The sequence below is a fragment of the Hypomesus nipponensis genome, chromosome 23 (genome assembly GCF_054491055.1).
Source record: "Hypomesus nipponensis isolate SF chromosome 23, ASM5449105v1, whole genome shotgun sequence".
In the NCBI taxonomy this organism is placed as follows: Eukaryota; Metazoa; Chordata; class Actinopteri; order Osmeriformes; family Osmeridae; genus Hypomesus; species Hypomesus nipponensis.
In genome coordinates, this window is record NC_140383.1 from 5090170 (window position 1) to 5115848 (window position 25679).

Sequence of the window (25679 nt, forward strand, 5' to 3'; positions counted from 1 at the left end):
TCTCGACCATTCGGATGGCACACATGAGTTTTTTAGGTAGCAGGACGAGATGGATCGATAATGTTGGTGTGTGGCGCTGGATGCTGGCTCCTTTTTTAAGTGGCCTAACCAGCAGGGTACTGCCAGGGGGAGGAACAGACCAGGTAGCCCCAGCCTGGCAGCCTGTTCCTGGGTCCGGACCGCTGCCTGAGATGCCTCCGGTGCTCTGGCCAGCGGGACATCAGGAGGATTTTTATCGGACACCAGCAGGCAACACAGCCGCATGGGCGGGAGGAGTGGAAGAGAGGGGTCTCTGTCCATCTCTCTCTGTCCATCTCTCTTTGTCCATCTCTCTCTCTGTCTCTGTCCATCTCTCTCTGTCCATCTCTCTCTGTCCATCTCTCTCTGTCCATCTCTCTCTCTGTCTCTGTCCATCTGTCTCTGTCCATCTCTCTCTCTCTCTCTCTCTCTCTCTCTCCCTGTCTGTCCATCTCTCTCTCATGCACAGCTACATGTGCAGACGAGGAGAGTGGCAGGAAAGGGGGGGAGGGTGACCTAAAGAGCTCCTTCTGTCTTTATCTTTTTGCCTCTGTATCTCTCTCCGTCTGGCTCTCTCTTCTTTCTCTTTGTTTGTTTCTCTATCTCTCATAGTCTCTGTTGTTTTCTCCTAATCTCTTTCTCTCACGTACACACATACATCCACACGTGGCTAAGAGTGTGTGGACAGACATGGTCTGTGATGCCAGTGCTGCGACATTAACTTCACTGTACCACAGGGTGCATTAACATCATGCAACAGCTCCCATGCTTATGTGGCGGCATGGGACATTTATCTTCATTTCACGCCAGGCTGAGTTCCCTCTGGGTTCAACCATTACTGAGCTAGTGTTGGGAACTGTAACTGTGCTCTCTGTCTCTGTCTCTCTCTCTGTCTCTCTTCCACGTGCCTCCAGTGCTCTCTATGTGGTTGATCTGAAGAAGTTCCGGAAGATAGCAGCAGGGGACAGACTGCGTGGTCAGTACCAAGCCCTGAGCCAGGACCCCAACAGTCTATCTAACCTGGACCAGGTGAGCGACGCCAACGTTAATCCACTCTTCGATTAACTGGATTATCCCAAAAGGGCACCACGGTTGTTAACCGCCCTTTGGGACGATGAACGATGAAGAGTGGATTAAGGTTTTGCAGCCAAAAAGCTACATAACGGTATTTCTTGTTACCATGAATCCCCCAATCCCATCCCGGTAGGATCTACCAAACAACATGATCCACCAGGTGGCCATCAAGTCCTTGCCCCAGGAGTGGCTTTGGTGCGAGACCTGGTGTGACAACACCTCCAAGGCCACTGCCAAGACCATCGACCTGGTAGGTTCCTCCTCCTCACCCCATCTCCGACAGGTTCCTCCTAACTGATTAACACCAGTTACATACTGTAGAACACTGTATCCGGGTCGTCACGGGACGCTAATTCTTGCTGATGGTTATTGGCTCACACAGTCAAGAATAGACCACGCTCATTTACACTCTCACCTCCAACACTGCGCCAACAAGCTGCTCTCTGCTTTCCCGCTTCTGGAACCTTCTAACTCCCTGGTGGAGTGCGAGAAGGAGAGCTTGCAGTCAGCCGACATAACCAGTTAACTACAGCCACACGGCTCTGACCAAAAACACTGCCACAACTTTTTCAGTAAAAGGGTGTGTCTACACATACTGAACTTTGTATGTCTGTGTTTAAAATGCTTTTTGTTCTGATATTCTATTTGCTAGTTATCCCCCTACACAAACTGTTCTGTACTGCTATGTAAATGTCATGTTCCTTGTTAGCAATGGTGCTGCCTGCACGTAATATTGTTTGTCCATGTACCCTTCATGGAAGGAGAACCTCCATTCAGGAGACCTATAGCATCTGGAATAAGTGTGCAGTATTACTGAGTTGAATAAGTGGTTCAAGTGAATTAGTGCTCCTGTCAGAAATGAAGCACAGTTTAGTATGATACTGTCTTCATATACTCCTTCGTACTCATATATTTATAACATATGTTTATAATTCCAATTCAGTCATGCCATCCCTTGGTTTGGCCTACTTCATTGAAAATTCTCTCAGCCTCCTTAATGTCTGTTATCCATGAACATTATGTTCAACATTCCTCTGCTGAAAGCAGTAATTCCAGGTTGCTAATGGCGTTGAGGAAATGGAGACACTGGTAATATTTTCTCCATTTCCTAAACTAATTCTGAGCGTGGATTCAAGCAATGGAGCAAGTATTTGCTGTGGAAATATTGGACAGGCTCTAACAGCCTGGAAAGTAAAGAGTTTCTCTATCTCGGCTAGGGGACATTTGTGGGCTTCTCTGCACCAGGAGACACAGACTAATGTCACTTTAATGGAGCAGGAAATCAGATCAGCTTTAAATGGTTGCTACAGACACTACAGAAGAAATGGTCTGGGTTGTTGTGAGGTTGCTGCGGTGGTGCCATGACAGATGTCTGTATCTGCCTTCTCTGCTGCAGTGCAATAACCCCAAGACCAAGGAGCCAAAGCTAACGGCAGCGGCCCGGATCGTGCCTGAGTGGGTGGAGTACGACAACGAGATCAAACGGTTACTGAGACAGGTGCAGGAGCAGAGGGCCTCAGGTCACACAGAACCTCCCTCTCAAGAGGAGAAAGGTCAGTCAAGCTGAACGTTTCATTAACCTTGTCTACCGTCGTATAGGACACGATCAACATGATGCATTCCAGGGGCAAATCTAGGTTCCCACTTTTGGGGGGGGATAAGCCCCTAGATAAAACCTATTATTTTTCCTGTGACCCAGCCAAACTAGGGGGGTCTGGGGGCATGTTCCCCCCGGTAGAAATGTTTGAAAATATCCTTTTAAATTGTGTCCTTTAGTGGGGTTTAGAAAGAGAAATGAACAAATGTATATTTAAAATATGAAAGGAAAAAGAAAGAAATAATAATAATATTTATAAAAAACATTTTGGGGAGCTAATGAAACTTTTGGGGGTGGCTCCAGCCAATGATGCATTCTAAATCACTCATGTCTACTTTTTACAGCAGCCGGTTTGTTTTGACTTGTTTTTATATTATATATTTTTTCTCATATTATACTATTATCAGGCAACTGCTGGTAAATGTTAATTTGATATATGGAACATACAAAAGCTAACATTGTCTCCTCGGTTATAAATATACTTTAAAGCCAATTTTCACTGTCGGACATGTAACAAGGATCTGCGTTGGTGTCTTGCTTGTTCACCTTCCAGGCAGCCTGCGGGACGAACTCTAGCCTCCTCCCCCACCAGGATGAGATGGTCTTCCTGTGAAGCTTGAAGAATGCCACCGCACAAAGATGTACATTTCACTTAGATCGAAGGGCGTTCTGGAATGTTTCCACGTGGGAATCGGGTACATTTTGCTGAAATACAAAGAAGGAACACATTTTCTCTCACCATCATTTTAAAACATTTTGCAATAAATAAATATACACAAGTGAAGGACAGCCTGGTGGCAGAAACATGACAATTCTCATTCATTCCTGTTAATTCACAGAAACCCTGATGGAAATGTTTCCATTGTGAAATATCCTGGAACTGTACAAACCCATTTTCCACAAAACTGGCCAATAAATATTAAACCTCTTTCAGAAGAGGAGGAACGAGAAGCATATTGCATATTTTAAAAGTCATGTAGATTTCAATTAATGGGCATCCATGTCTTATGACAGCATGTGATGTACTTTTTCCTGCCGTATATACACACTACATGTAGTACGTTAGATGGCTTTATGGCCTTATTAGAGATTAGGTATGGATGAAGAGCAGCAGGAAAAATGCAGGCCTATATAGGCCATGATAAGTGAAAAGTGTGGAGTTGGTGATGGCAATGATTGCACTGATACTGTAGTGTATGCAAAATAATCAAATCAAGAAGGCACATTCCTAAGATGAGCAGCCATCGCAGTGCCATTAGAAATGATCCGGAACATTAATTGTATTTAAATGTAATGTGCAATTCTACATCATGTATCTGCACACCTTAGAAGGCTATGGAGATGGAGCCTAGTGCATTGGTCCGTTCATTTGTGAGATGCACTGCTACTGCTTGAGGTTTTTCATCAGTTTGTTGCCTCTGTTATTGTACAAATCAGCATTTTACATATTCTTTTCTTGCACTACTCACAAGTACGTTAAGGACTTATTTCTGTGCTTTGTGTTAAAAACCTTGCTGTATTGGAGCTACTGTAATCACTAAATATTACATAGACAGAACCCCCCTCCCCCCCCCCTCCCAAGCTGTCTGGATGAGTGATCAACCCACCAACCATGTCTCTCACCTCGTCTCTCTCTCTGCCTGCCAAGTGAGTCTGTGTGCGCAGATTATGTTCACCTTAGAATCACAAAGGGATCTCAGTATATGGAAGCAAATCAGTGTTTTGAATTTTAAAAGGCATTAAATACCTAATATAGACATTTAAACACCACCAAATGTGTTGGTTTGGAATTCACCTTTTAAAATTGAAATATGAATTTATTTCAATGTAAAAAAAAATCAGATCCAAAAATTCAAGGTTTGGAAAATTCTGGGTTAGGGAGCAGGATTTTACTGTTTGAATTTGAGGAACCTGAATTTCCAAACTTTAAATTTTTGGATCAGAATTTCTGTTTTACATTGAAATAAATTAATATTCCAATTTTAAAGAGGTGAATTCAAAACCAACAAATTCGGTGGTGTTTAAATTTCAATATTAAGTATTCAATGCCTTTTTTTTCTTCTCCAAAACATGTCACAGATTTGCCTCCATATTAGTAGTTCCTTATGCAAAAGGCACAGTAGGTAGAACATAGGATTTGATAGGTTACTGATTTTGTTTACAGGCTGTGTTCGTGTTGGTCAAAGTATGTTTCACTTGTCAAGACTGATTTTGTTAATGCCTTGAAATGTACAATAAACTGCTTTTATCTCAGGAATGAAGTAGGTGTTAATCCATGTTTAGAAATGTGGGGCCATGTTTCTGCCTTAACAGCTAATCAAGAAATGAAAACCAGAAGGTGTATCAGCTCTTAAGTGTCCAGAGAATGTTTGTCATTGTTCACGTCACGTCAAGATGAATAAAATGTATCTTTGCTACCAATGTTTGTCGACACTGTTTCTATGCCAGTATGATTGATTGCACTTGAGAAGATATGCGCATAAGACATTCTACAGTTCCATACATAAGTTGTCAAACGTATTAATCAAATGTAATTTTGAATAATACCTTAACAGATTCTGAAGGAAATTCATTGAATAAATATCACGGATCTGTTATCAAGTAGGTATAAATAGATCTTTATTTACAATTCAGAATAACTCCATTCATAGAAAAATAATAATGTAACTATGTACACTTTGCTTTTACGAATGGAATTTCAGTGTTGTCTTCCACCAGTTGTGGAACATTTCTTTGGAATTTATCGAGGCCTCCCAATTGTAAGATCCCAGAAGAGTGAAAATACTTAGCAACAGTTCAATATTTTTTTGGTTTTTGTTTGTTTTGAAAAATAGAATCCCAAATACTGGAACCATAATACATCTTTATTGTGCTCAAAAAGTCACAGTTGTCTTCACGTCTCCTGGAACGACCCGGCATGCTGTTTCGCAAGCTCCTTCCCTGACAGGCTTGTGAGACCATGAAGAGCTGCAGCCACACTGAACAGAGCTCCGACATCAGTCGGCTCAGTTGTAGTTGAATTTGAAGTTGAACGGCCCAGAGCCAAAGGGGTTGAAGCCGCCTTGGTAGCTGTTGAAGCCTCCGTGGAAGTTCTGGTGGTGATGACCCCCTCCCTGCTGGCTCTGTGGGTCCATGGGGTCTTCTCCCTGGTCGAACTTACTCCTCATCTCTACACAGAGACACAGGAGCGCCGACGTATAAATGCAAGGAATAATTTAAAAAAAAGGTGCATTTAACATCTGTCTTGACTAGCATCAATTGGATGACTTCCCGGAGGGGGAGAACCCAGACATCTGTAGTAACGGGTCAGGAGAAGACCTGACCAGCACCAGACGGGCCAGCAGAGCTGCGTGTACGCACCTGGGTCAGTGAGAACCTCCTTGGCCTGAGCAATGTCTATGAACTTCTTCTCGGCTTTCTTCTTTTCTTCCTCACCCTGGAAGTTGTCTGGGTGCCACTGCTGCGCCAGCTTCCTGTAGGCTTTGATGATTTCCTTCTTCTGGGCGGATCTGGGATAGTGACACACACACACACACTAGGTTATATGATTGCGACCCTTTATTTCCCATTTTTCCTTTAGATCTTATGTAGATGCTCCGCTTCTCAAGAAATGACTGAGGAGCAACTGGATAGCATCGGGAATCGAACACATTTCTATCTATTGAGCATTTACATCCCGGGATTTATCCTTATCCAAAGTGTTCTCAAAACACTGTTAATCCTGTTTTGGAAGTTCTCTAGGCAAACAGGTGTGCTGTCTTGGGCAGTGCATCTTCATTGTACCTTCCATTATAAACACTGGTAACAACCCTGTGCCGCAGCAGAGCTAGCCGGTAACCCACCTCTTGACACCCAGGATCTTGTAGTAGTCTCTCTTCTGGGACTGTTTGAGCAGTCGCTGGGCTTTTTCCAGACCCTCCTTGATCTGGCGGTCGTTCTCGCTGTGCTCCTTAGCAGCCTCAAAGTCCCTGACAGCTGCAGAGAAGCAAACATGATGAAACAACTCCACGTGTCACGTGTGTTTTGTGCCTTTACAGGAGAATCAAACTGCCCCTGATGAAACACACAAGGCTCGGCCGAGGATCTGACGGCTCAGCGGCAACTACTGCTAAATAAACAGCGTGAATACGATTGAACAAATTCACGAAAAAGGAACCAATTCCCCAAACGTTTGCGTTTAGCATCTACACAGTTAATTCATCACGTCATCGTTCTGACCCCGTCAGAAATCACAACTCCGACCATGTTTGGTTTGTTCGTACATGGTACAGAGCCGTCAGAGCGAAGGGAGTGCGTGTGTGATCAGGGCTGCCTCTCTGTGGGGGGGGTGCAGATGTGCGTGAGGAGTAAAAAGAGACACAGTGTTTACAAGGCCCTGTGGGGCTGTGACAGTTTAAAAGCCCACGTGACATGCTGACGCTCCCACCTCCCACTGCTGTGTTCACGCCTAAGCAGATAAAGTGCCTTAATGACAATTTACTGGTGCCCAACCCCTTCTGCCTGCCTGCCTGCCTGCCTGCCTGCCACAGGGGACAAGGAGCCATGGTGAGGCTTCGCTGGCCAAAACCCCCCATGGCATGAGCTTCCTGCCCAGGAACATCTCTTACAGACACATTTGCGGTCTCTATTTATGCCCTGCATGCGCATGCGCGCACATTCACAACCACCACACTTGTGCGGAGTGCTGGGAGGGACAATAAAACAATCTAATCTGCTCTAGACTCTCAGATCTGTGCTCTAATCGACACTGTTGTGCCACATTAATGACGCCAAGCTAGTATGTGTTTGTCTCGATAGTTTCACACCTTTGTTAAGCCTGTACAAGGCTGGAGCGTCTAATTAAGGATTTTTCATTCTCTTTATTTACCATTTGCAATGTACTCAGATGGCTCATTGGGCATCATTCCATTTACAGCTTTACAGTTCCATTATGCTAAATAATGTTCTAGATGAGAAAAAATTGTAGTAGTTGAATGTTGGGAGCTAACAGACCATAGCAATAAGACAACAGTGATAAATAGATGGCGATCGGTATCTTGACAATGGATATGCATTAGGCCAGTGACTCGAGCTGTGGTCTGCAACAGAAGGGAATACAAAAACCAATAGAAACAGGCTAAAGGACTGTATGTGTGTGTTTGTGTGTGCGTGTGCGTGAGTTGGCACTGCCACCCTGGAATGGCTACCAGGTTGATTAACGAGCTGCTGTGCTTAACTGCAGCCTCCCAGGCAGGGCAGCTGTATATCAGGGCAGGTTGTGCATACTCCTACTGTTGCCCAGGACAGCAGGAAAATTGCCTCCCTCTGCATTTAAAGTCACATTGCATCACTTTTAAAACAGCAGCAATGTTTTTTTGATTCTTTTTTTTTGTCAAGAGAGGAGAAATAGGGGCACAATATGCTAAAACTTCAAAGAAATGTCTACTCAGAAGTGTGCAATTTTGTCTGGTTTCGTTTTTTGGATACCACATATTTGTGTAAGAGGACAGAGGGATGCCATGTTATATTTTGAGATTTCAGGCAACAGTGATTTGACCATACGGTTGCAATCATGTCCTGTCAACGCAGCTTGATGGGAGGGAGAAAAGAAAGAAAAAAAGTACATCATCTTTGGTCCGTGGTTTTGGTGGGAAAATACTGCCCTCTATGTCCGGGCACATGCTATGAGCTGTTCATAAACGCTTGGCATCTCAAACACGGCGCCACCAGGAAACACTGTGTCGGAACACGGACATGCTCACTCCACAGGTCGACAACCACTCCTCCTCACCTTCTTCGTACTGCTCGTCTTGGATGTAGGCTTCGGCTCTGCCCTTTAACGCGTTGACGTTCTGGGGGTCCAACTTGAGGACCTCGCTGCACACCTTGATGGCTCTCTCCGCCTGCTGATCCTGGGAGGGCCAGAGAGCAGAGACAAGAAGCTGGGTGACATCGTCAAGCTACCCATCTACTGTCCACACCAAGCAGCCTGGAGCAGGCAGGAGAGCCCTGGAGGTCTGTCTCCACACAGCCGAGGGCCGGGTGAGGGCCGGGTGAGGGCCGGGTGAGGGCCGGGTGAGGGCCGGGTGAGGGCCGGGTGAGGGCCGGGTGAGGGCCGGGTGAGGGCCGGGTGAGGGCCGGGTGAGGGCCGGGTGAGGGCCGGGTGAGGGCCGGGTGAGGGCCGCGCGGCTCCTACCTGGGCCAGACAGTGGCAGATGCGCTCCTTGGCGTGCAGTGAGTACTGCTGCACATTAGGCTCGGTCTTCATCACCGTCTCGTACTTACTCACGGCATCGCCGTATCTATGGAGGAGGAAGCACAGCTGACGCACTGTTCTTATGCAACGGACACTGATACACCCACAGATGTTACGACCATCCCCCCCCCGCGCGCGTCCCCCCGCGTCCCCCCACGTCCCCCCACGTCCCGCCTCATCCATGGCGCTCTTCAAAAGCGGATGGCGCTGGCTGGGATGTTTGGAGACGGGTGAATCACACAGCAGCTATTCTATAAACGCTGTGTTGTATGTGGGTGACTCAAGCGAAACCAAAAATACACACACACACGCACGGACAAAACATCATTTCTCACCTCTGCTGGTTGATGAGCTCCTCCGCAGACTGGATCTGTTTATTGAGCTTCTTCACCTGCTTGTAGTGACTGTAGCACAGCTTGTGATCCGGGTCCAGTTTCAGGCACTCTCGTACCTCGCTGGAACCACACAGGCGGTAGGGTTGGTTCCACAAAAAAACCCACACTTCATCAGATCGATCTAAGTCAGAGTTGAGGAGCAGCCCCTGCCCGGCGAGCCTTACGTGAGGGACATCTCGTGGTCTCCCAGGCTGTAGTAGATGGTGCTCAGTTTGTAGAAGGCCTCCGTGTTGTCGTTCCTCAGTTTGGACGTGGCCTTCAGGTCGCTGATGGCCTTGCCCATCTCCCCCAGCTGGATGAAGCACTCCGTCCGCAGCTCCCGAGAGTGAACGTCCCACACGCATGTCTGGACACGCGCACAAGCACACGCAGCTTCCTGGTTCAGCTAACGGGTCGAATTTGCGCCTCACCGGAATAGGTAGCACCGTGGACGGCGGGAAACGTCGGCAGTTCAGACCGACTCACCTCTATGACGGTGTCCAGCTGTGCGGCGGCGGTGATGAAATCCCCGCGGTTAAAGTCATTCTGAGCCTGAACCACCATACGCTGGATCTCATCAGATTTGGTCAGCTGACTGTTGGCCTCCATCTGCTCTTTGCTACTGGGGTTGGACTTCAGCTGGGAAACACACAGACAACAGGCTCACATTAACATGGTCGAGTCGTTTTTTTGCATGGACATTAGTATAAAAAAAAGATGTTCCTATCCCGTTCCTACAGCCATCATTACTGACTGCTCATAAATACATAGAGAACGAAGGCTGCTCTGCTGTAAATAAACAAAACGTATTTTTGCCAGTCACTCTTCTGCTCCTTGCGCACTGATGCACAACCTCCATCAGGGAGTAATCTTCCTCATCACTCTGCTCATCATCTTCATGATGGCAGGGTCGGTTAATGGAACATCCTTAACAAATAGACTTGGCTCTCTTAGTGTGCTTTCCTGCTAGCTCAGCTCTGGGAGCCCAGCGGGTAGAGGGGATGCAAAAGAGTGCCAGAGTAATAACCAGCTGAAGCAGCAGGAAAAAGGATGTCCCGTTCCTCTGGCCAGACCCCTCGACATCCTCCCCAAAACAATGCCTTAGAAAAACTGTAACAGTCTTAATGCATATTGCGCAGTGAACATGACCACTCCCCAACACACAAACACACGTCACCACCAGTACCGTTCTGGAGAGCATGACAGCTACCCGTCAATTACGACCTCGAACAATATCCCAACTTTTTACCTGCACCTTGAATAGATAAACAACAAGCATTGCAGCTGCTCGGAAGTATTCAAATGTTGAAGCCAGAGCAGCCTGGAGCGACCCTGTCAGTGATGGCCCAGAGCCGCACCTCACCCAGAGCAGCCTGGAGCGACCCTGCCAGTGATGGCCCAGAGCCGCACCTCACCCAGAGCAGCCTGGAGCGACCCTGCCAGTGATGGCCCAGAGCCGCACCTCACCCAGAGCAGCCTGGAGCGACCCTGCCAGTGATGGCCCAGGGCCGCACCTCACCCAGAGCAGCCTGGAGCGACCCTGCCAGTGATGGCCCAGGGCCGCACCTCACCCAGAGCAGCCTGGAGCGACCCTGCCAGTGATGGCCCAGGGCCGCACCTCACCCAGAGCAGCCTGGAGCGACCCTGTCAGTGATGGCCCAGGGCCGCACCTCACCCAGAGCAGCCTGGAGCGACCCTGCCAGTGATGGCCCAGGGCCGCACCTCACCCAGAGCAGCCTGGAGCGACCCTGCCAGTGATGGCCCAGGGCCGCACCTCACCCAGAGCAGCCTGGAGCGACCCTGCCAGTGATGGCCCAGGGCCGCACCTCACCCAGAGCAGCCTGGAGCGACCCTGCCAGTGATGGCCCAGGGCCGCACCTCACCCAGAGCAGCCTGGAGCGACCCTGTCAGTGATGGCCCAGGGCCGCACCTCACCCAGAGCAGCCTGGAGCGACCCTGCCAGTGATGGCCCAGGGCCGCACCTCACCCAGAGCAGCCTGGCAGCAGGTTCCACCACTGATGGAACTACTGAAACATTTCTGCTTTGTGTTCTACTTGATAGGCCCACTAGGGTATACTGTTCCCCTTAATGGAGTCAAACAAGGGCAGTCATGACTTCTGGCAGCGCCATGGTGGAAAAGAACGGTAATATGATTGGAAAACGTAGCAGCCAATTTCCCTTAATGGGCACCTGGAAACTGTCCCTGGTGACCAGCTGAAGAGGTGCCTACCCATGTAATTATTAGAGTCAAGTTTGAAAATGGCCTAAAGATGGTAATTAATCTTTTTTTTTTCAATGTTAGAATGTATTTTTTATACCACTGCTAATTGATATCCCATTATAAACCATTCTATATAACGACTGAATGAGAACATTTCAGAGTTATTTCACTGACATCCTTAAAGAAAGTTGAGCACTATGATCACTCAAACTTTCAGCCTAGCAAACGCTAAACCACAGGCCTGGAGCGTTTGCATAGATTCGAATACAGTGGAGCAGTTAACTAACTGTAATGTGAATACAGGACCATGTTCTCCACAGTTCAACACTGACACCTCCTGGTGATTCACCCCACAATACAAGACAGGAAAAGCTGATGCTCAGTTTTGCTTTCTGACACCCAGCTGCAGTATTGGCCCTGGCCACCCTCTCCCTCAGACTTAAGCAGCACTCCAGCACTCACCACTTTCTTAAAGTCGCTCTCAGCTTCATCCAACTTTCCCTGCTTCAGCAACATGTTGCCTCTCTGAAGCCTTGCCTGTAGGAAAGATGCGTCTCCCAGTTATGGTGCACAACATGTTCTTACAATGCTGTCTTATCCAGCCATTAAGCAGCTGAGCATGGTTATATGCAATGAATAATGTCACTCACAGATGTGAAGTCTGGTTTGAGTTCTATGACTTTGCTGAGATCTGGCAGGGCAGACTTAGACTTGCCCATGGCCAGGTAAACTGTAGCTCTCCTGTAGTAGGCCATGTAGTTTTGGGGATCTCCATCTGGACATGGAGAAGTCATATATCCAATTCAGTACATTTAAAGTCAACAAATTTAAAAGAAAACATTGTATCAGAGCAGATGGTCAGTCAGTTGACCAGTGTGACCGTGGATTGTTGTAGTAGATGGACACTGACCAACAGCTGCATGGAAGTGTGATAGTGCGTCAGCCAACTGTCCAGCAGCTAGCAGTTTCTTTCCCATCTCAAGGTGGTTCTCCACGCTGCCATCCTTGTCGCTTCTTACACCTGAGAATCCATGAATAATGTTTACGTTAACAGCCGTTTTCGTCTGTGTTTGTTTGAGTAATGAAATCAAAAAAACACGCGTGTTGTCATTGAAGCTTGACAAGAGGTTACAGTAGGCTACAAGTCGTCAACAATGTAACTAGTATAACTCGTTCCCCTACATCGCCCAGCCCAGCCTGCTGCACTAACAGCTGCTCTTGGGCCACACTTGGGCTCCTATAAAGGTTGGGGAACCACGTGTTATATACACTCAAAAGCAGCATATCCAGTCTGTGAACGTCAAACCCAGCAGATTGCTAGCCAAAACAGCCAAATACAAATGATGTTTCAAGCTTCATTGTGCAGTGTGCCTAGCAAAATAAGCAGCTAGTTGCTAGCTAGACCAAGTTAACTTGTGGTTAAAGTCAATGATTTGTGTGCTTACCTTCATATCGCAGGTCTATCAAAACAAGAACAAAAGGGATGTAATTAAAGATTTTGCGAGCGATTGGGTTTATGGAAACCATAGCGAATCAATCTTGTACGAAAACAAACTATATCGTTTATATTAATAATGTATTTAGCATTGAAAGTAAATAACTTTCCGAACCATTACAGAACCACAGTTGACAGTCCCATAACTGGATGACAGTTTTGCAAGCTAATCAACCAGAGCTAACTGAGGCTACTCCACTCTACCGGTCGTGGGTGGCTCTGATTGGATGAATTAGATGAAACTACGCCCACTACGTTTCCCTCAACAGAGAGCAGCCACGGCAGCAGAACCTCGCCGCGTGTCGTTATATGAGGCGCTAGGAAAAGTTAACATTTGGTATCTCAAGGGTGTGTCTAATCATTGTCATGTGGCAGGCAGTTAATCTGACCCCGAGCCCTGGATGTAGCGTATGAGTCAATCGTCAGAAAACCATAGCCTATATAAAGAATCCAAACAAGACAATATATATTGTTGCTGTTGCACATCCAAATACTATTTAAATAAGTATATAAAACCTCACACATGAACTGTAGGCCTATAGGTTTTACGGCATATAAATATCAACATCATCATGTTGTGAAGGATTTAAAATCTTTGTGTCTAATTCAATATGTAATGATGGTATTCAATAACACAAGTCTGTGTTCTAGAAAGAGTGGTCTGGAGTCGCAGAGGTCCGATAATATCAGTTTTAATGCAGCAGTTGGAAATCAACAAGTAGAGCTCTGGGGTTGTCTACGTTTCCATATCCGCAACAGTTATTGGGCTGGTTCACGAAGTCCAACTGGCTATCTGTCCCTGCCCCAGCATATATTATACAGTGCAATTAAAACAGAAAGAAAAAAAAGGGTTGATCTTGTTCTCTCGTGCATCAGGGAGTTGTTCTTGCCCCCGCATCCCACCTGCTCCGGTGCCGTCTCAGCCCGGTTTCAAGGTTGCTTCTGGAATGAAGAGATTAATACACAAATACAGCCTGTTCCCCACACCCTGTGTGAGACACAATGTTTAAGCCTAAGCAAACTTCTAAATTCATAAAACATAACTTTAATAAGCACAATATATTCTTTAGTTGTCATATGCATATGAACATTAATATACAAAAAATGATTTCAATATTGTAGTCTTGGTCAAAACATTCAAGTATACTTTAAGCATCAATAAAAAGACGACTAATTTCTTTTTTTCTTGAATGCCAAAGGTGCCAGGAAAAATTCATTCATTTGTGTCACCTTTATTTCAGTTTATGTGCACAGTTGTAGTAGGTCACACATAAGCATTCGTGGCAAAAGGTTTGGTTTTTCCGCTGATCTTAGAGACATTGCTAGCTTGGCTGTCACTGCTGGCCTTTGACTTCCGACTCTGTCCACCCTCTGTGCGTTGTGATGACACTACGTAGGTCTGTTTAACTGGAGCCTCTGAAGCTAACACGATGTTGGCCTCAGAAATCCTGTAGGGAGGCCGCTGCTTTCTGTCTGAACTGTAAAGAACGATTGGAGAACAGCTTTTTGTCATTATTGTCATCTGTTGGCAAGGGAAAAATTATTTATTTCTGGCAATTGGCTAGTAGCTATTACAAACTAGGGAGTCAGGGAGTCAGATAGGGAATTGGGCTCGTAATCAGAAGGTCACTGGTTCGATTCCTGGCTGTGCCAAATGACGTTGTGTCCTTGGGCAAAGCACTTCACCCTACTTGCCTCAGGGGGAATGTCCCTGTACTTACTGTAAGTTGCTCTGGATAAGAGCGTCTGCTAAATGACTAAATGTAAATGTAAAAAGTGCACACCTTGAGTTGCATCCTTCCTTCCCTGCAAAGATACTATAAAGAAGGCCTCCGACAACTAGCAATGTGGAGCCTCCCCAGCCAATATACACACCAACTCCGATTTCAAACCTGTAAAAAAAACAAAAAACAATGCAATGTTTTCTATGATGATAATGTGTCATAGATTGTATAATAAATTTACCATGGACATGCTCATGGGTTTGTTGTGATACGGGTATACTTTCATTTTATACTGCGTTTAGTTACATTACATTAAAGATGCAAATGTGACATTAATGAAGACTTACTTTTGTTCCTTAAAATGCATATCATGAAATTCTGCTCTTAATTTGTTTCCAAAAAAGGAAAACGCCACCATGGAACACAACCCTAGAACAAAAATTAAATGTATTGTTGCATTTTAACCTTCTAAAAACAGAGATTTGCAAAACCAACCATCTCACAAACACAAAAGATTTACCTGAGACCAGGTAGTTCATCCCTCCAGCAAATGTTACCCTTGCATTTATAATCTCCGATCCTCCCAGTTTGGTGCACTTCATCCCCACCAAGACCAGAATAGACCCAAAGAATGCCAGGATTATAGAAGTAATGATCAGAGCCCTACACATGTGAATGTCCCCTGTCAAAGCAGCACAGAGAAAGACTGTACTTCAGGTTTAGTTCACAGCCAGGTAAAGCCTTTCTTGTCTTTATCTATTATAAAAACAGGGGGAGTAAAATATGAATAAATCTCCATTATTAAAAAGTAATTCAATACGAATATGGAAAACGATAATCTGTTGAATAAACTACTCACAGCTCAGTGCAAACAGGGAAGGGATGCCCTTGCAGTCAGACATTCCGGTCGAGTCAGAAACACAGTCCTTCCAAAGATTGGAGAAGTAGTTTGACGTCGTCAGGACGATGCTGCTTACTTCAGACCAGGTCCAAATCTCAGTTGGCATCGTGGAGCAGACCAGGATCCATCCACTCACACACACCACAAAACAACCTATCTCTATGTACATCACTACAGTCCTGTAATTCATGGCTACCTCTCTATGTGGCTTACACAGTAAGGGGAAAAGCCTGATGAGGATGATTGCGACGGGCCTGCTACTGTGTCTGCCACAACTGAAACTGAGGAAGCACTGTGCCCCTACACTTTCCATGAAGCTGTTTTGTGTACATCATCACATCTTTTGGCTTGGTCATAATGGCAGGACCGTGGCAGGGTGTTGACAGGCACATGACTGAGCTATGTGAAGGTCGTGGCATGTTTGTTATCGGTCCAACATATCCATCACCAGCATAAACTCAAGTCTTGTTTATTTTTCTTCACTTTTCCAAACCAAGATTTTTTTTCAATCCATTAGTCATGTTAAGGTCGCAAAAGTAGATTTAAGTTGATGTTGGTATTTGGAAGTCATGGATGTCACTGTTTGAAACTATAGAAAAGTATCCTTGTTTCAAAAGTGAATATTGTGTAAGTTAGTCACACCTTTCAGAGCAGAAATATGTACATTGTTGACAATCAATCAAGCCAGGACCCATTCAAAATGTTCTTTATATGTATTTACAATTCAATCGTAAATTGAATTTTAACTGAGACATGTACAATGTCACAGTTTCTAAATATATACATTTACACAATAAGCTTATCAATCACTTTCAGAACATTTACAACAAGTATGACTTAAAAAAAGTAACAAGTAACAATCACAACAAACAAGGTCAAAGGTGTACCACTACACAAAAGCATCTCTCTCAGACATCTTTTCAATGCTCGTCTTTGAGATGGTGGAGAGCTGGTAGCTGCTGGATTGTCCTGAGCCCCTGTAGGAGCCGTACTGTCTAGAGTACAGTCTGCTTGGTCTGTAGGCGCCGTTGTACAGAGTTTGGCCCCTGGAGCGAGCAGCCATGTATGTTTGTGTGCCATTTCCATTTTCTGGGCTACAACAAAGAAACACCATTTGAATCAGTGTAGCGGTAGTCTTGCTGATTCCAGATTTTGATGGCGTATTTCACGTGGATTTGTGTTTTCTCACCTTTTAGGGAAGAGTATTCTGTAAACAGTAACGGCATAAAGTATGGCACCCAAAAGGATAAAGAAACTTGCCACCAGTCCCAAAAAGACAGGTTGGCCCAGATCAAAGCTAGCAAAAAGAAAAACATAAAAAACAAATATTTTCACTTTTCTACACGTCTGATGTAGTCAGACGTGTAGGATGTTTTTATATTATTTTGAAGATCAGTGTAAATGCAATTTACATCAAGGTTCCTTTAGGTTGATTGCCAGAAAAGGTTGTCTTGGCGATTCTGTTTACGTATAAGCAGTATCCAGCTAGGTCTGCCAGACCTGTGAGAGGAGGTTTCAGTGATACTGAGAAATGTTGAGGGCAAAACATGTGTCATTTTCAAATCAGTACTGTATGTCTTGTACTTACCACCAACAAAGTGAAATACTGATCCTGCCAGCAATAACTTATCTTTCATTTGGTCCTCTCCTCCAAGGTAGGTGCACTCCATCCCCAGAAAGCAAAATAGTATCCCAAAGAACCCAAGACCGAGTCCGCACATCAACAAGCCTCTAACACCTTGGACATACGCTTAAAAAAAAAAAAAAAACACACACATACACCAATATGTTGTCATATCATGACTGGTAAAACGTGTCTTTGACATGGGGGAAAATAAGTCGAAAGATGTTTCAGCAGACAATGAAATTTGAAGTGTTATGTATAGACCAGCATTTATTTGCAATAGACGTGTGAGGAGAACACTTACCAGTGACAGACCAGAGCACAGGGAAGTCTCTGCAGTTGCTGATACCTGAGGAGTCAGTGAAGCAATCTTTCCACAGGTTGGACCAGAACCAGGCCACCTTGATGATGAAGGAGCCTCCAGTGCCGCCCACCTGGGCCACCCTCCAGTAGTCCATGGCCATGGTGCAGAGCACAAACACCCATCCCAGGGAAGAGATCAGGAAGCCAGACAACTGGATCTTACGCTTCCACATGGCTCTGGATCAGAGAGGGTGAGCTTGCGGACCAACCTGAGAACTCCTTCTATGGCGTGCAACAGAACAGGAGTATTGACACACCCTCTTACTCTCACGTCATTGGTTGATGCAGGGTGTTAGTGCTTGTTGTTTTGGTTTGGTAGATGAAAATAGGTGTATGAGGACAGGGATGATGTGGCGTGTTTGGGATGGTGATGGGGTGTTGATGCAGTGAAGGAGTGGTTGCGTGAACAATGTTGTCAAACACATCACAGATCCTGTTTACTATATCTACTCTGGGATAATGCCTCCCACTTTAGCACCTAAGCATTTCTGCTTGCTTTTCTCCAGTCTTTCCACTTAAATTGCTTCAATTAATTTTGTGTAGCTATGAGGAGCGATGTGAGAAATTGTGTCAGGTACAGTGCTTCTTTTTTTCTATGCATTGCTTTTAGTTTTGTTTGTATGTGTCTGTACAGTATGTTGTATTTGTACTTGAATGCATCATTTTGTACCTTACTACGTAACATTTCCTCAACTCTGCAGGGGGGTCTAAGAAACGTGTCCTTGTTCTGTCATTACAGTCTGAAAGTATCAATAATGTCAAATGCAGACACACAGTGCTCAGTTTACTTTAATATCAAATTCATGATTATCAAAAAATATAAAACAATTGACAGTAAACCATAAACAAATGATTATGACTTCAATAAACAGTTGTTTTTTTCAACTTTATGACTTTTGAAAGCTCTGTATTTACAACATTAAATCTATACTAAATTATACTCAGTTGCTGTCAAGGGGGGTGTCTAAAAATCAGTTAGGAGTAAAGTAAAAGCACATTAGAACAACATAAAAAAAAAAAAAAAATATATATATATATATATATACACACACATATATATATATATATATATATATATATATATATATATGTGTATGTGTGTGTGTGTGTGTGTATATATATATATATATATATATATATATATATATATATATATATATATATATATATATATATATATATATATATATATATATATATATATATATATATATATATATATATATATATATATATATATATATATATATATATATATATATATATATATATATATATATATATATATATATATATATATATATATATATATATATATATATATATATATATATATATATATATATATATATATATATATATATACACACATATACGGACGTGGCAATATGTGCTAAAGTGTTATATCCAGTGGTTCTTAACAGTTATGTACTCATACTTACACAGTTCGTATCCTGTATCAAGTTTTGTTTGTCATCACTACCAAAGTAGATTACGTAAGCATGTCCCTCAAATCCATGTAGCTATGGTAACTCTGCGTCTTTCTTTCTTCTTACACATAGGCGTTTTTGTCAAAGTGCTGTGCCCTGGAAGAGTTGCTGTAGTCGGGGGGAGGTTTCTGGTGTATGGGCTGTGCATGAGCCCTGGGATGGGATGAGACACGCGAGGCGGAGCCTCTGTAACCGTAGCGACCTGAGCTGTGACAAGGAAGTAAAGATGGTAAGAGACAAGGGAGTAAAGAGTAAACAAAGGGAAGGATTACTCGTATGATCACCTTCAGTGTGTCTTCAATGAAATGTAAAGATGAGATCGGTGAGCTTAACACCTACTTTTTTGGAGGGAAACTGTCTCCAATGGAGAAACTGAGGATGAGCCCCCCAAGGAGACACAGGATGGAACCTGCCCAGCCGATGAACAGGGCAGCTCCTAATTCGTATCTGGAGAACAGAAGTTAATTAATAGCAAGATGACGCTCACCAGTGAGCACCCAACCAGTGGTGTGACACCATGCAGACACTTGGAATTAGTCACCCACTTCTGTGCGACAAACATGGGGTCAAAAAACTCTGACGTGATCCTGTGGGCGTACAGGGAACATGCAGACAAAGAGCAGAGACCTGCAACAACAAATGAGATCAGTGTTCAAATGTACCATCTTAATACATTGATTGTACACGCATATTTCACAATACTCACCACTCAGTATGAAATTAACTCCTGAGAGAAAAGCTATTCTAGCTTTGCTTTGATCACTTCCTCCAATTTTGGTGCACTTCATCCCGACCAAGGCAAAGATGGCACCAAAGAATCCGAGGCAGATGGCTGCTATCATGAGACCTCTGCAGACCTGGATGTAGCCTGAAAGAAAACTTACGTCACAGAAAGCAGGAAGGAACCAAACTTACAGTCAATATGCAGTGCGCCTTACACAAGTCACACATACTGTACACACACATGCTAACAACAAGCACACAAACACACCAAACAAGGTCACACTTTCAGGCCACAACTCAGCGTACTGTCTTAGGTGACAAATAGGCACATTAAGCATAAAAGATGAAATGTAAGCACCACACATAATTGTTTTTAAGTGTATCATGCTTAGGTGGTCACAGTCTTGGCATAGCGCTGCCTTTCAGACTTGATTTAAAGGCAAACATTAGCTTAGTGGTTTAACCTAAAGACTAGTCAACCATGGTGGAAACAGCCTCAAGCTCTCGGTAAATCAAATTTACAGCCTTAAACTCCAAGAAGTTAGGCTAAACATTTACGTATTTGGTAATAAATGAGTTTGCCTGTGCAGAAAATGCCCCCCTCCTTCTCCCCACATCACATTTTAGCTCTGGAAAGTTCTAAGAACCGCTACAGGTGACCTGAGCTATAAAGGAAAGTTACGGAGAGGTGTAGATCCACTCTCAATCCTCCCAAACCTAAAAAGAAACTTCTAGCCTGAATATTTGTTAACGTTCAAGTGCCAACAATCTGATCACAACTACAAAACAAAAATCGGACTAACTCAATATCAGCACATACCGCACGAGCTTGAAACTAACATGACTTCAATGTCCACAAGCATGGTGAGATACTTTCCCAAAAAATCTAATGGGGAGTCAGATGGCTGAGCGGTTAGGGAATCGGGCTATTAATCAGTAGGTTGCCGGTCCGATTCCCGGCTGTGCCAAATGATGTTGTGTCCCTGTACTTACTGTGAGTCGCTCAGGATAAGAGCATCTGCTAAATGGCTAAATGACTACATGTAATGTAAAACAGTAACAATAGGTGCAGACCCTCCAATGCCAGCATGGAGGGAAAGTCCTTGCAGTTGGAAACCCCTGTGGAGTCTGTAACACACGTTCTCCAGAGGTTCGACCAGTAGGTTGCAGTGGTGATGACCGTGCCGTCGAGAGAGGACACCTTCCAGTATTCCGTGGGCAGAGTGGAGCAGACAAGCACCCATCCAGAAGTGGACAGGACGAACGCCAAGATCTCTGTCACCATGTTCCTCATGTTATTCCCCCACTCCAGTGGAGACTAGGTTGGTGAGATCCTCACAGCTGACTCAGGGATAAGCTGTTCACAGGAAGGTCCACTGGCAAGAGAATAGCTGGGGTACGCTTCACAGAAGTGAGATGGGCATACCAGAATTGATGGTTAATGTGTTCTGGGCTGTTTCTTATTCCTAGGAGGGAGGGGTTTAGCTGTCGTAACAGATCGCTGACCAATGGTCTGTACCTTCTTTCACCCACTAAACCTCTACAGGCCACTGTGAGTCACTGAGAGGCAGTACAGAAATGATGGGGATTTCTGTGTTCTGGTAGGCCACAGATTATGGATGTTAAAAATGGGTCATGATGACCTCAGAAAGGATGTTTTACATAAGTAACCTGGGAATAACTATCTGATACCATTCAGAAAAGAGGGCAAACATCATCAATCATGCTGAAAATCCAGTGTCTCTCTACAGAGGAATAAAGAGATAATGGAACCACCATCTTTTTATCATCACGTTGTAATTTACCATTTCGTTATGACAGGAAGTGCTAACTACAACTTTCTTCCTGAGCTAAAAATAGATTCATATTGATCACTCATTAACAACTCAACTTATACTAGTGAGCGCTGCCTGAAACACGCTAGCCGAAACCTCCGGAAGGGACCAACATCTTTTGTTCAGGTTAATGATACTTGTTGGGACAAATAAGGTCATCGTGGGAACAAACTTCAATAAATAAACTTACAGCAAAGTCATAATATGGGAATCAGATGGCTGAGCGGTTAGGGAATTCGGGCTAGTAATAAGAAGCTTGCTGGTTCGATTCTGGCTGTGAAAAATTGTTGTGTCCTTGGGCAAGGCACTTCACCCTACTTGCCTCGGGTGAATGTTCCTGTACTTACTGTAAGTCATTTGGGTTAGAGCGTCTGCTAAATTACTAAATGTAATGTAATATAGCCTATACATTCCTTCACTGAATCTGCTTGGCTTCCCCAACCTTGAGTCAGTGGCGTGAGAGATCCCTCTAGCGTCTGCACACAGTACGGTGAAGCTGTTCCAGTACCTCCATATGGCCACAAGAGAGAGCACTGGGAGAAGACGTTTCACACCATCATACTGTAAAGTACCACACAGCTAGAGGCAGCATTTTTTTTTTTATGAAGCTTAGAAATCAAATGACCTGTGTTAATTTAAACACAACTTTAGCATTAAATGAGTCACTGGTAATAACTTGTCTGTACAACTTTGAAATGTTTATTGAAACAAAATATATGATCAAGTGTCTGTAATGAAAAGACGACTTGAAACCATGAAAATGTGTAGGCCTATAATTTCTGATAATGTACTTTTTATGGGATCTACAAGGCCTGAATAGTTGTGTAGGCATCATTACTGTCTTTAGATAGTTTTAAAGTACAGTACACCTCTGTATGCATGAAGACACCCTATTCAGACAGGAACACTTACGTTTAACCTTTCCTTCTGAAGATTACTCATTGGCCACAGCAAATCTCTGTGTCATCAAGACAATAGAACTTGTGGTTTTCTCTCAAATCATAGAGAACCATGTTTAAAATAGCCCACCACCCCACTTTAAAATAAAGGAAATTGGTATTTCCAGCGGTGAACTCTTAAAAACCAGACATGTGTAAGGCCAGTTTAAATTATATCAGACAATTGATTGCACAACTTCCTACATACCAATGTTTTTTAAACAAATCGGATACCCACAATAGACTATGTGCTGAGAGTGTATTTTTAGATACGACGTGTCGACAACAAATACAAAATTGCAACCTTCTTGCTATATCCTTGTTATTGTATACCAGAATATTTATATATATATATATATATATATATATATATATATATATATATATATATATATATATATATATATATATATATATACACATTTTTTTGAGATGTAGATTTTTTTGTGTGAGACCAAGAACCATACAATGGAACACCGAAGGGATTCATTGTAAGCACCATTAAAGCACCACAAACAGTGGTTCAGTACACATGTATTTAGGCATGTTACACGACACCATTGGTATGTAAGAAATTGGATCACGTTTCTCAGCCACTGCGTACAGGATAGTTATGGTACTGGATGTGGCTGCAGCCTCCTTACCTTCCAGTTTAAAGATAGTGTGGTGGGGTCTGCAGTGGAGGGCTCCGATCGCGTTTCCAGCACAGTTGTTCCACAGACCCTGCAGCACCCATGTAGCGGTGATAACCGAGGATGCCCTGCTCGTGGCCTTCCATTCGTTGGACACTGTGGCACCTATGGTGGCCCCCAGCCCCACAAGACCACCCAAGAAAGCCAGGATCTGCCAACCGGACATTTTTTTAAATGTCGAGGACTTCGAGATTTCTTGAAAAAATGTCATCCACTTCAGGAGAATAGTGGGTGTACAATGTCACAGTTGAACACATTACATAGAGGACATGTGTTCTACAGTGATGATTTACATGCTGGACATCAGGCTTTGCTCCATTTACTGGCGAGGGATGGACAAAGATAACCCAGCCAACAAAAGTATATATCTTCAACTGACAGTTATCCATTAAAATGAGACAGGAAGGGTTGTCTTTTGTTTGCTTGGTGCTCTTCAGATCTGAGTTTTGAGTGGGGCAAAGTATCATATTAACATTCACAAAAATAAAAGAGTAATCAGTAATCTTAAAGAGAAGGAACAATGTGACAAAGTCCAGTTACTGGTTCAACAGTAAACTGCTTGCAAACTTCAAAAACCTGCTTTGGGTCACTTTCGTAGAGGGGAAAAGGTCATTTGACCTTTAAAAAGCCAGGTATGTTCACTATCATGGGTATCACTACATACAAGTATCACTAACAGAAACAGCAACATCCCAACAGATCCACAGTTTATGGGACAACAATGCAGCATTTTATCTCGCTGCATGAGTTCTTTCATTCACACTCATTTTGAGCAAACATGAAGTGCAGTCCAAAAATTACAAACATTTTTTTAATATGTAGTTTACACAACATATACATTACATCTAAAAATACAATCATTTCACTTTGTAAACATTTTAACATTTAAAATGCGTAGTTTAAGTGTATTATATTTTAGTTAATGCGATTACTCAAATTCTTGTTTGATGTAACACAAGAGAGATGGACCGCCAATGAAGTATTTAATCAGCCAATCGTGTAACAGGTGGGCGGGACATACGATGGCTGCTCTAATAGCAGTCGAGCCGGGCTGTGTCGGGCTATGTCGGGATGTATCGGGCATCCTTCGCTGTAGAAATTATCCCAATGCTACCTCAGCATGTTCGGTGCCGGTGAGAAAACGTATGTTTTCCCTTAAACTTGTTTATGATACCCTAGAAGCAAAATGTAGCAGTCGTTTTCAGGTTTTAGGCTACCAAGTTTAATCATGGAGCCGGTACGGAAAGAGACAAAGCATAATCCTTCGGCCACAGCTAATCTTCTGTCCAAGATTTTTTTCTGGTAAGCAAAGTAGGCAGCAGTGTTTGGCATGTATTAACTGGAGAGGGGTCCCTTGTCCCGACAGCCCGTGGCATTGCTATATTAGGCAATAACGTGTCACCTGTGTAGGCTACTGTTGCAAAGGTTAAAGCACTGTTGTTGACTGTACACGGAAGCTATTATATCAAGAACAAAGATCGATACGTCGTTGGTACGATCATCACTTCCGCTTGGAAAGTTTAAAACATACGTGTAGCGCTTTTTACACACGAACCTGTCTTTTTGAATATCATTCTCCGTTACATTTAATTCCATATAGCTGTATTGTGGTTGGCAACAAACAGCCTACAACGTGTAGGCTAATCTAACAAATTATATTCTTATCCTTTTTTCCCTGTCACAAAGCTGGCTCAATCCACTATTTAAAATTGGTTACAAGCGGAGGTTAGAGGAACATGACATGTACAAAGTGCTTCCAGAAGATGGGTCTGAACGACTAGGGGAAGACCTACAGCGGTATGTCACACCCACATATATTCTGAAGCCATACAAGTGACACTATCATCAGGCATGACTGACACTGACACAGTGAGTGATCTGTGTTTTCATCAGGCACTGGGACCAAGAAGTGCAGAGGGCAGCCAAAGAGCTGCGCAAACCTAAGCTAACCAAAGCCCTTATCAGATGCTATTGGAAGTCTTACGCCTGCATAGGAATATTTACTCTTGTTGAGGTACCTCACGCATAGGTGGAAAGTAATGTGTGCCCAAAACTATATTCCTATCATGTATACAATTAAAACAATATTACCCATTAGGAGATCATCAAAGTATGCCAGCCAGTCCTTCTTGGAAAGCTGATCCAGTACTTTGAGAGCTATGACCCTAACAATATGGCCGCCCTTCATGAGGCCTACGCCTACGCCGCTGGCATCTCCTTATCAACCCTCGGTCTGTCCGCTCTCCACCATCTCTACTTCTACCACGTTCAGAGAGCAGGCATGAAAATCCGGGTGGCCATGTGCCATGTGATTTATCGGAAGGTCAGTGCCAGCGTGGCATGTTTTGTTAGCATTAGTGAACAATTGGCGGTT

At 43.9% G+C, this 25679-nt stretch overlaps 6 protein-coding genes across 9 annotated transcripts in view; 2 read left to right on the forward strand and 4 right to left on the reverse strand.

The window, feature by feature from the left end:
- uggt2 (UDP-glucose glycoprotein glucosyltransferase 2) overlaps nucleotides 1-5110 on the forward strand; it is a 31254-nt gene extending 26144 nt beyond the window's left edge. For both annotated transcript variants that reach the window (XM_084688926.1, XM_084688927.1), the window contains 4 exons: nucleotides 933-1047; nucleotides 1226-1342; nucleotides 2489-2645; nucleotides 3243-5110. In XM_084688926.1, coding sequence (XP_084545052.1) covers nucleotides 933-1047; nucleotides 1226-1342; nucleotides 2489-2645; nucleotides 3243-3265 — 412 coding nt within the window. In that variant the 3' untranslated portion in view covers nucleotides 3266-5110. The remainder of the gene's footprint in view (nucleotides 1-932; nucleotides 1048-1225; nucleotides 1343-2488; nucleotides 2646-3242) is intronic.
- A 181-nt stretch (nucleotides 5111-5291) lies between these two features.
- Nucleotides 5292-13204, reverse strand: dnajc3a (DnaJ (Hsp40) homolog, subfamily C, member 3a). Of its 2 annotated transcripts, XM_084689732.1 has the most exons (13): nucleotides 13131-13204; nucleotides 12966-12980; nucleotides 12431-12541; nucleotides 12171-12295; nucleotides 11983-12057; nucleotides 9785-9937; nucleotides 9484-9665; nucleotides 9260-9379; nucleotides 8865-8970; nucleotides 8460-8580; nucleotides 6532-6664; nucleotides 6050-6198; nucleotides 5292-5858 (listed from the first exon to the last, which is right to left on the reverse strand). In XM_084689732.1, the coding sequence occupies exons 3-13, from the start codon at nucleotides 12495-12497 to the stop codon at nucleotides 5695-5697; spliced, it is 1395 nt and encodes a 464-aa protein (XP_084545858.1). In that variant the 5' UTR covers nucleotides 12498-12541; nucleotides 12966-12980; nucleotides 13131-13204; the 3' UTR covers nucleotides 5292-5694. The 2 variants fall into 2 exon arrangements, with proteins under 2 accessions (XP_084545858.1, XP_084545857.1); XM_084689731.1 differs by having other exon boundaries at nucleotides 12966-13197.
- Nucleotides 13205-14279: 1075 nt separating this feature from the next.
- LOC146233746 (claudin-10-like) lies at nucleotides 14280-15830 on the reverse strand. The gene is made up of 5 exons (XM_084689950.1): nucleotides 15599-15830; nucleotides 15260-15421; nucleotides 15087-15168; nucleotides 14800-14907; nucleotides 14280-14493 (listed from the first exon to the last, which is right to left on the reverse strand). The coding sequence occupies exons 1-5, from the start codon at nucleotides 15828-15830 to the stop codon at nucleotides 14280-14282; spliced, it is 798 nt and encodes a 265-aa protein (XP_084546076.1).
- Nucleotides 15831-16442: 612 nt separating this feature from the next.
- On the reverse strand, nucleotides 16443-17821 carry LOC146233747 (claudin-10-like). Its single transcript, XM_084689951.1, has 5 exons — nucleotides 17569-17821; nucleotides 17229-17390; nucleotides 17053-17140; nucleotides 16830-16937; nucleotides 16443-16734 (listed from the first exon to the last, which is right to left on the reverse strand). Exons 1-5 carry the CDS (start codon nucleotides 17798-17800, stop codon nucleotides 16530-16532), a joined length of 795 nt encoding a protein of 264 aa, XP_084546077.1. The 5' UTR covers nucleotides 17801-17821; the 3' UTR covers nucleotides 16443-16529.
- A 1188-nt stretch (nucleotides 17822-19009) lies between these two features.
- LOC146233748 (claudin-10-like) lies at nucleotides 19010-23471 on the reverse strand. Of its 2 annotated transcripts, none has more exons than XM_084689953.1 (5): nucleotides 23258-23471; nucleotides 19824-19985; nucleotides 19663-19744; nucleotides 19457-19564; nucleotides 19010-19324 (listed from the first exon to the last, which is right to left on the reverse strand). In XM_084689953.1, exons 1-5 carry the CDS (start codon nucleotides 23469-23471, stop codon nucleotides 19180-19182), a joined length of 711 nt encoding a protein of 236 aa, XP_084546079.1. In that variant the 3' UTR covers nucleotides 19010-19179. The 2 variants fall into 2 exon arrangements, with proteins under 2 accessions (XP_084546079.1, XP_084546078.1); XM_084689952.1 differs by lacking the exon at nucleotides 23258-23471 and adding an exon at nucleotides 20915-21709.
- Nucleotides 23472-24386: 915 nt separating this feature from the next.
- Nucleotides 24387-25679, forward strand: part of LOC146233749 (ATP-binding cassette sub-family C member 4-like) — a 33479-nt gene continuing 32186 nt past the window's right edge. The window contains exons 1-4 of the mRNA XM_084689949.1: nucleotides 24387-24607; nucleotides 24992-25102; nucleotides 25199-25319; nucleotides 25404-25628. Of these exons, the coding sequence (XP_084546075.1) occupies nucleotides 24534-24607; nucleotides 24992-25102; nucleotides 25199-25319; nucleotides 25404-25628 (531 nt within the window). The 5' untranslated portion in view covers nucleotides 24387-24533. The remainder of the gene's footprint in view (nucleotides 24608-24991; nucleotides 25103-25198; nucleotides 25320-25403; nucleotides 25629-25679) is intronic.

What these genes read in the sequence shown, in the direction of transcription:
- dnajc3a (XM_084689731.1), bottom strand. Translation starts at nt 13,047, where the DNA reads ATGGTTTCCATAAACCCAATCGCTCGCAAAATCTTTAATTACATCCCT. An exon ending in ACACTTCCATGCAGCTGTTG is followed by an intron (nt 12,296 to 12,430) that starts GTCAGTGTCCAT and finishes CTCCATGTCCAG; the next exon opens with ATGGAGATCCCCAAAACTAC. An exon ending in AAGATCCTGGGTGTCAAGAG is followed by an intron (nt 6,199 to 6,531) that starts GTGGGTTACCGG and finishes TCACTATCCCAG; the next exon opens with ATCCGCCCAGAAGAAGGAAA.
- LOC146233746 (XM_084689950.1), bottom strand. Translation starts at nt 15,830, where the DNA reads ATGAATTACAGGACTGTAGTGATGTACATAGAGATAGGTTGTTTTGTG. An exon ending in GATGAACTACCTGGTCTCAG is followed by an intron (nt 15,169 to 15,259) that starts GTAAATCTTTTG and finishes TTTTTGTTCTAG; the next exon opens with GGTTGTGTTCCATGGTGGCG. An exon ending in AAGGAAGGATGCAACTCAAG is followed by an intron (nt 14,494 to 14,799) that starts GTGTGCACTTTT and finishes CGTTCTTTACAG; the next exon opens with TTCAGACAGAAAGCAGCGGC.
- LOC146233747 (XM_084689951.1), bottom strand. Translation starts at nt 17,800, where the DNA reads ATGTGGAAGCGTAAGATCCAGTTGTCTGGCTTCCTGATCTCTTCCCTG. An exon ending in TGTGCTCTGGTCTGTCACTG is followed by an intron (nt 17,391 to 17,568) that starts GTAAGTGTTCTC and finishes TTTTTTTTTAAG; the next exon opens with CGTATGTCCAAGGTGTTAGA. An exon ending in CAACCTAAAGGAACCTTGAT is followed by an intron (nt 16,938 to 17,052) that starts GTAAATTGCATT and finishes TCTTTTTGCTAG; the next exon opens with CTTTGATCTGGGCCAACCTG.
- LOC146233748 (XM_084689952.1), bottom strand. Translation starts at nt 21,134, where the DNA reads ATGAGGAACATGGTGACAGAGATCTTGGCGTTCGTCCTGTCCACTTCT. An exon ending in CTCCATGCTGGCATTGGAGG is followed by an intron (nt 19,986 to 20,914) that starts GTCTGCACCTAT and finishes GTTTTCTTTCAG; the next exon opens with GCTACATCCAGGTCTGCAGA. An exon ending in GACAGTTTCCCTCCAAAAAA is followed by an intron (nt 19,325 to 19,456) that starts GTAGGTGTTAAG and finishes TCCTTGTCACAG; the next exon opens with CTCAGGTCGCTACGGTTACA.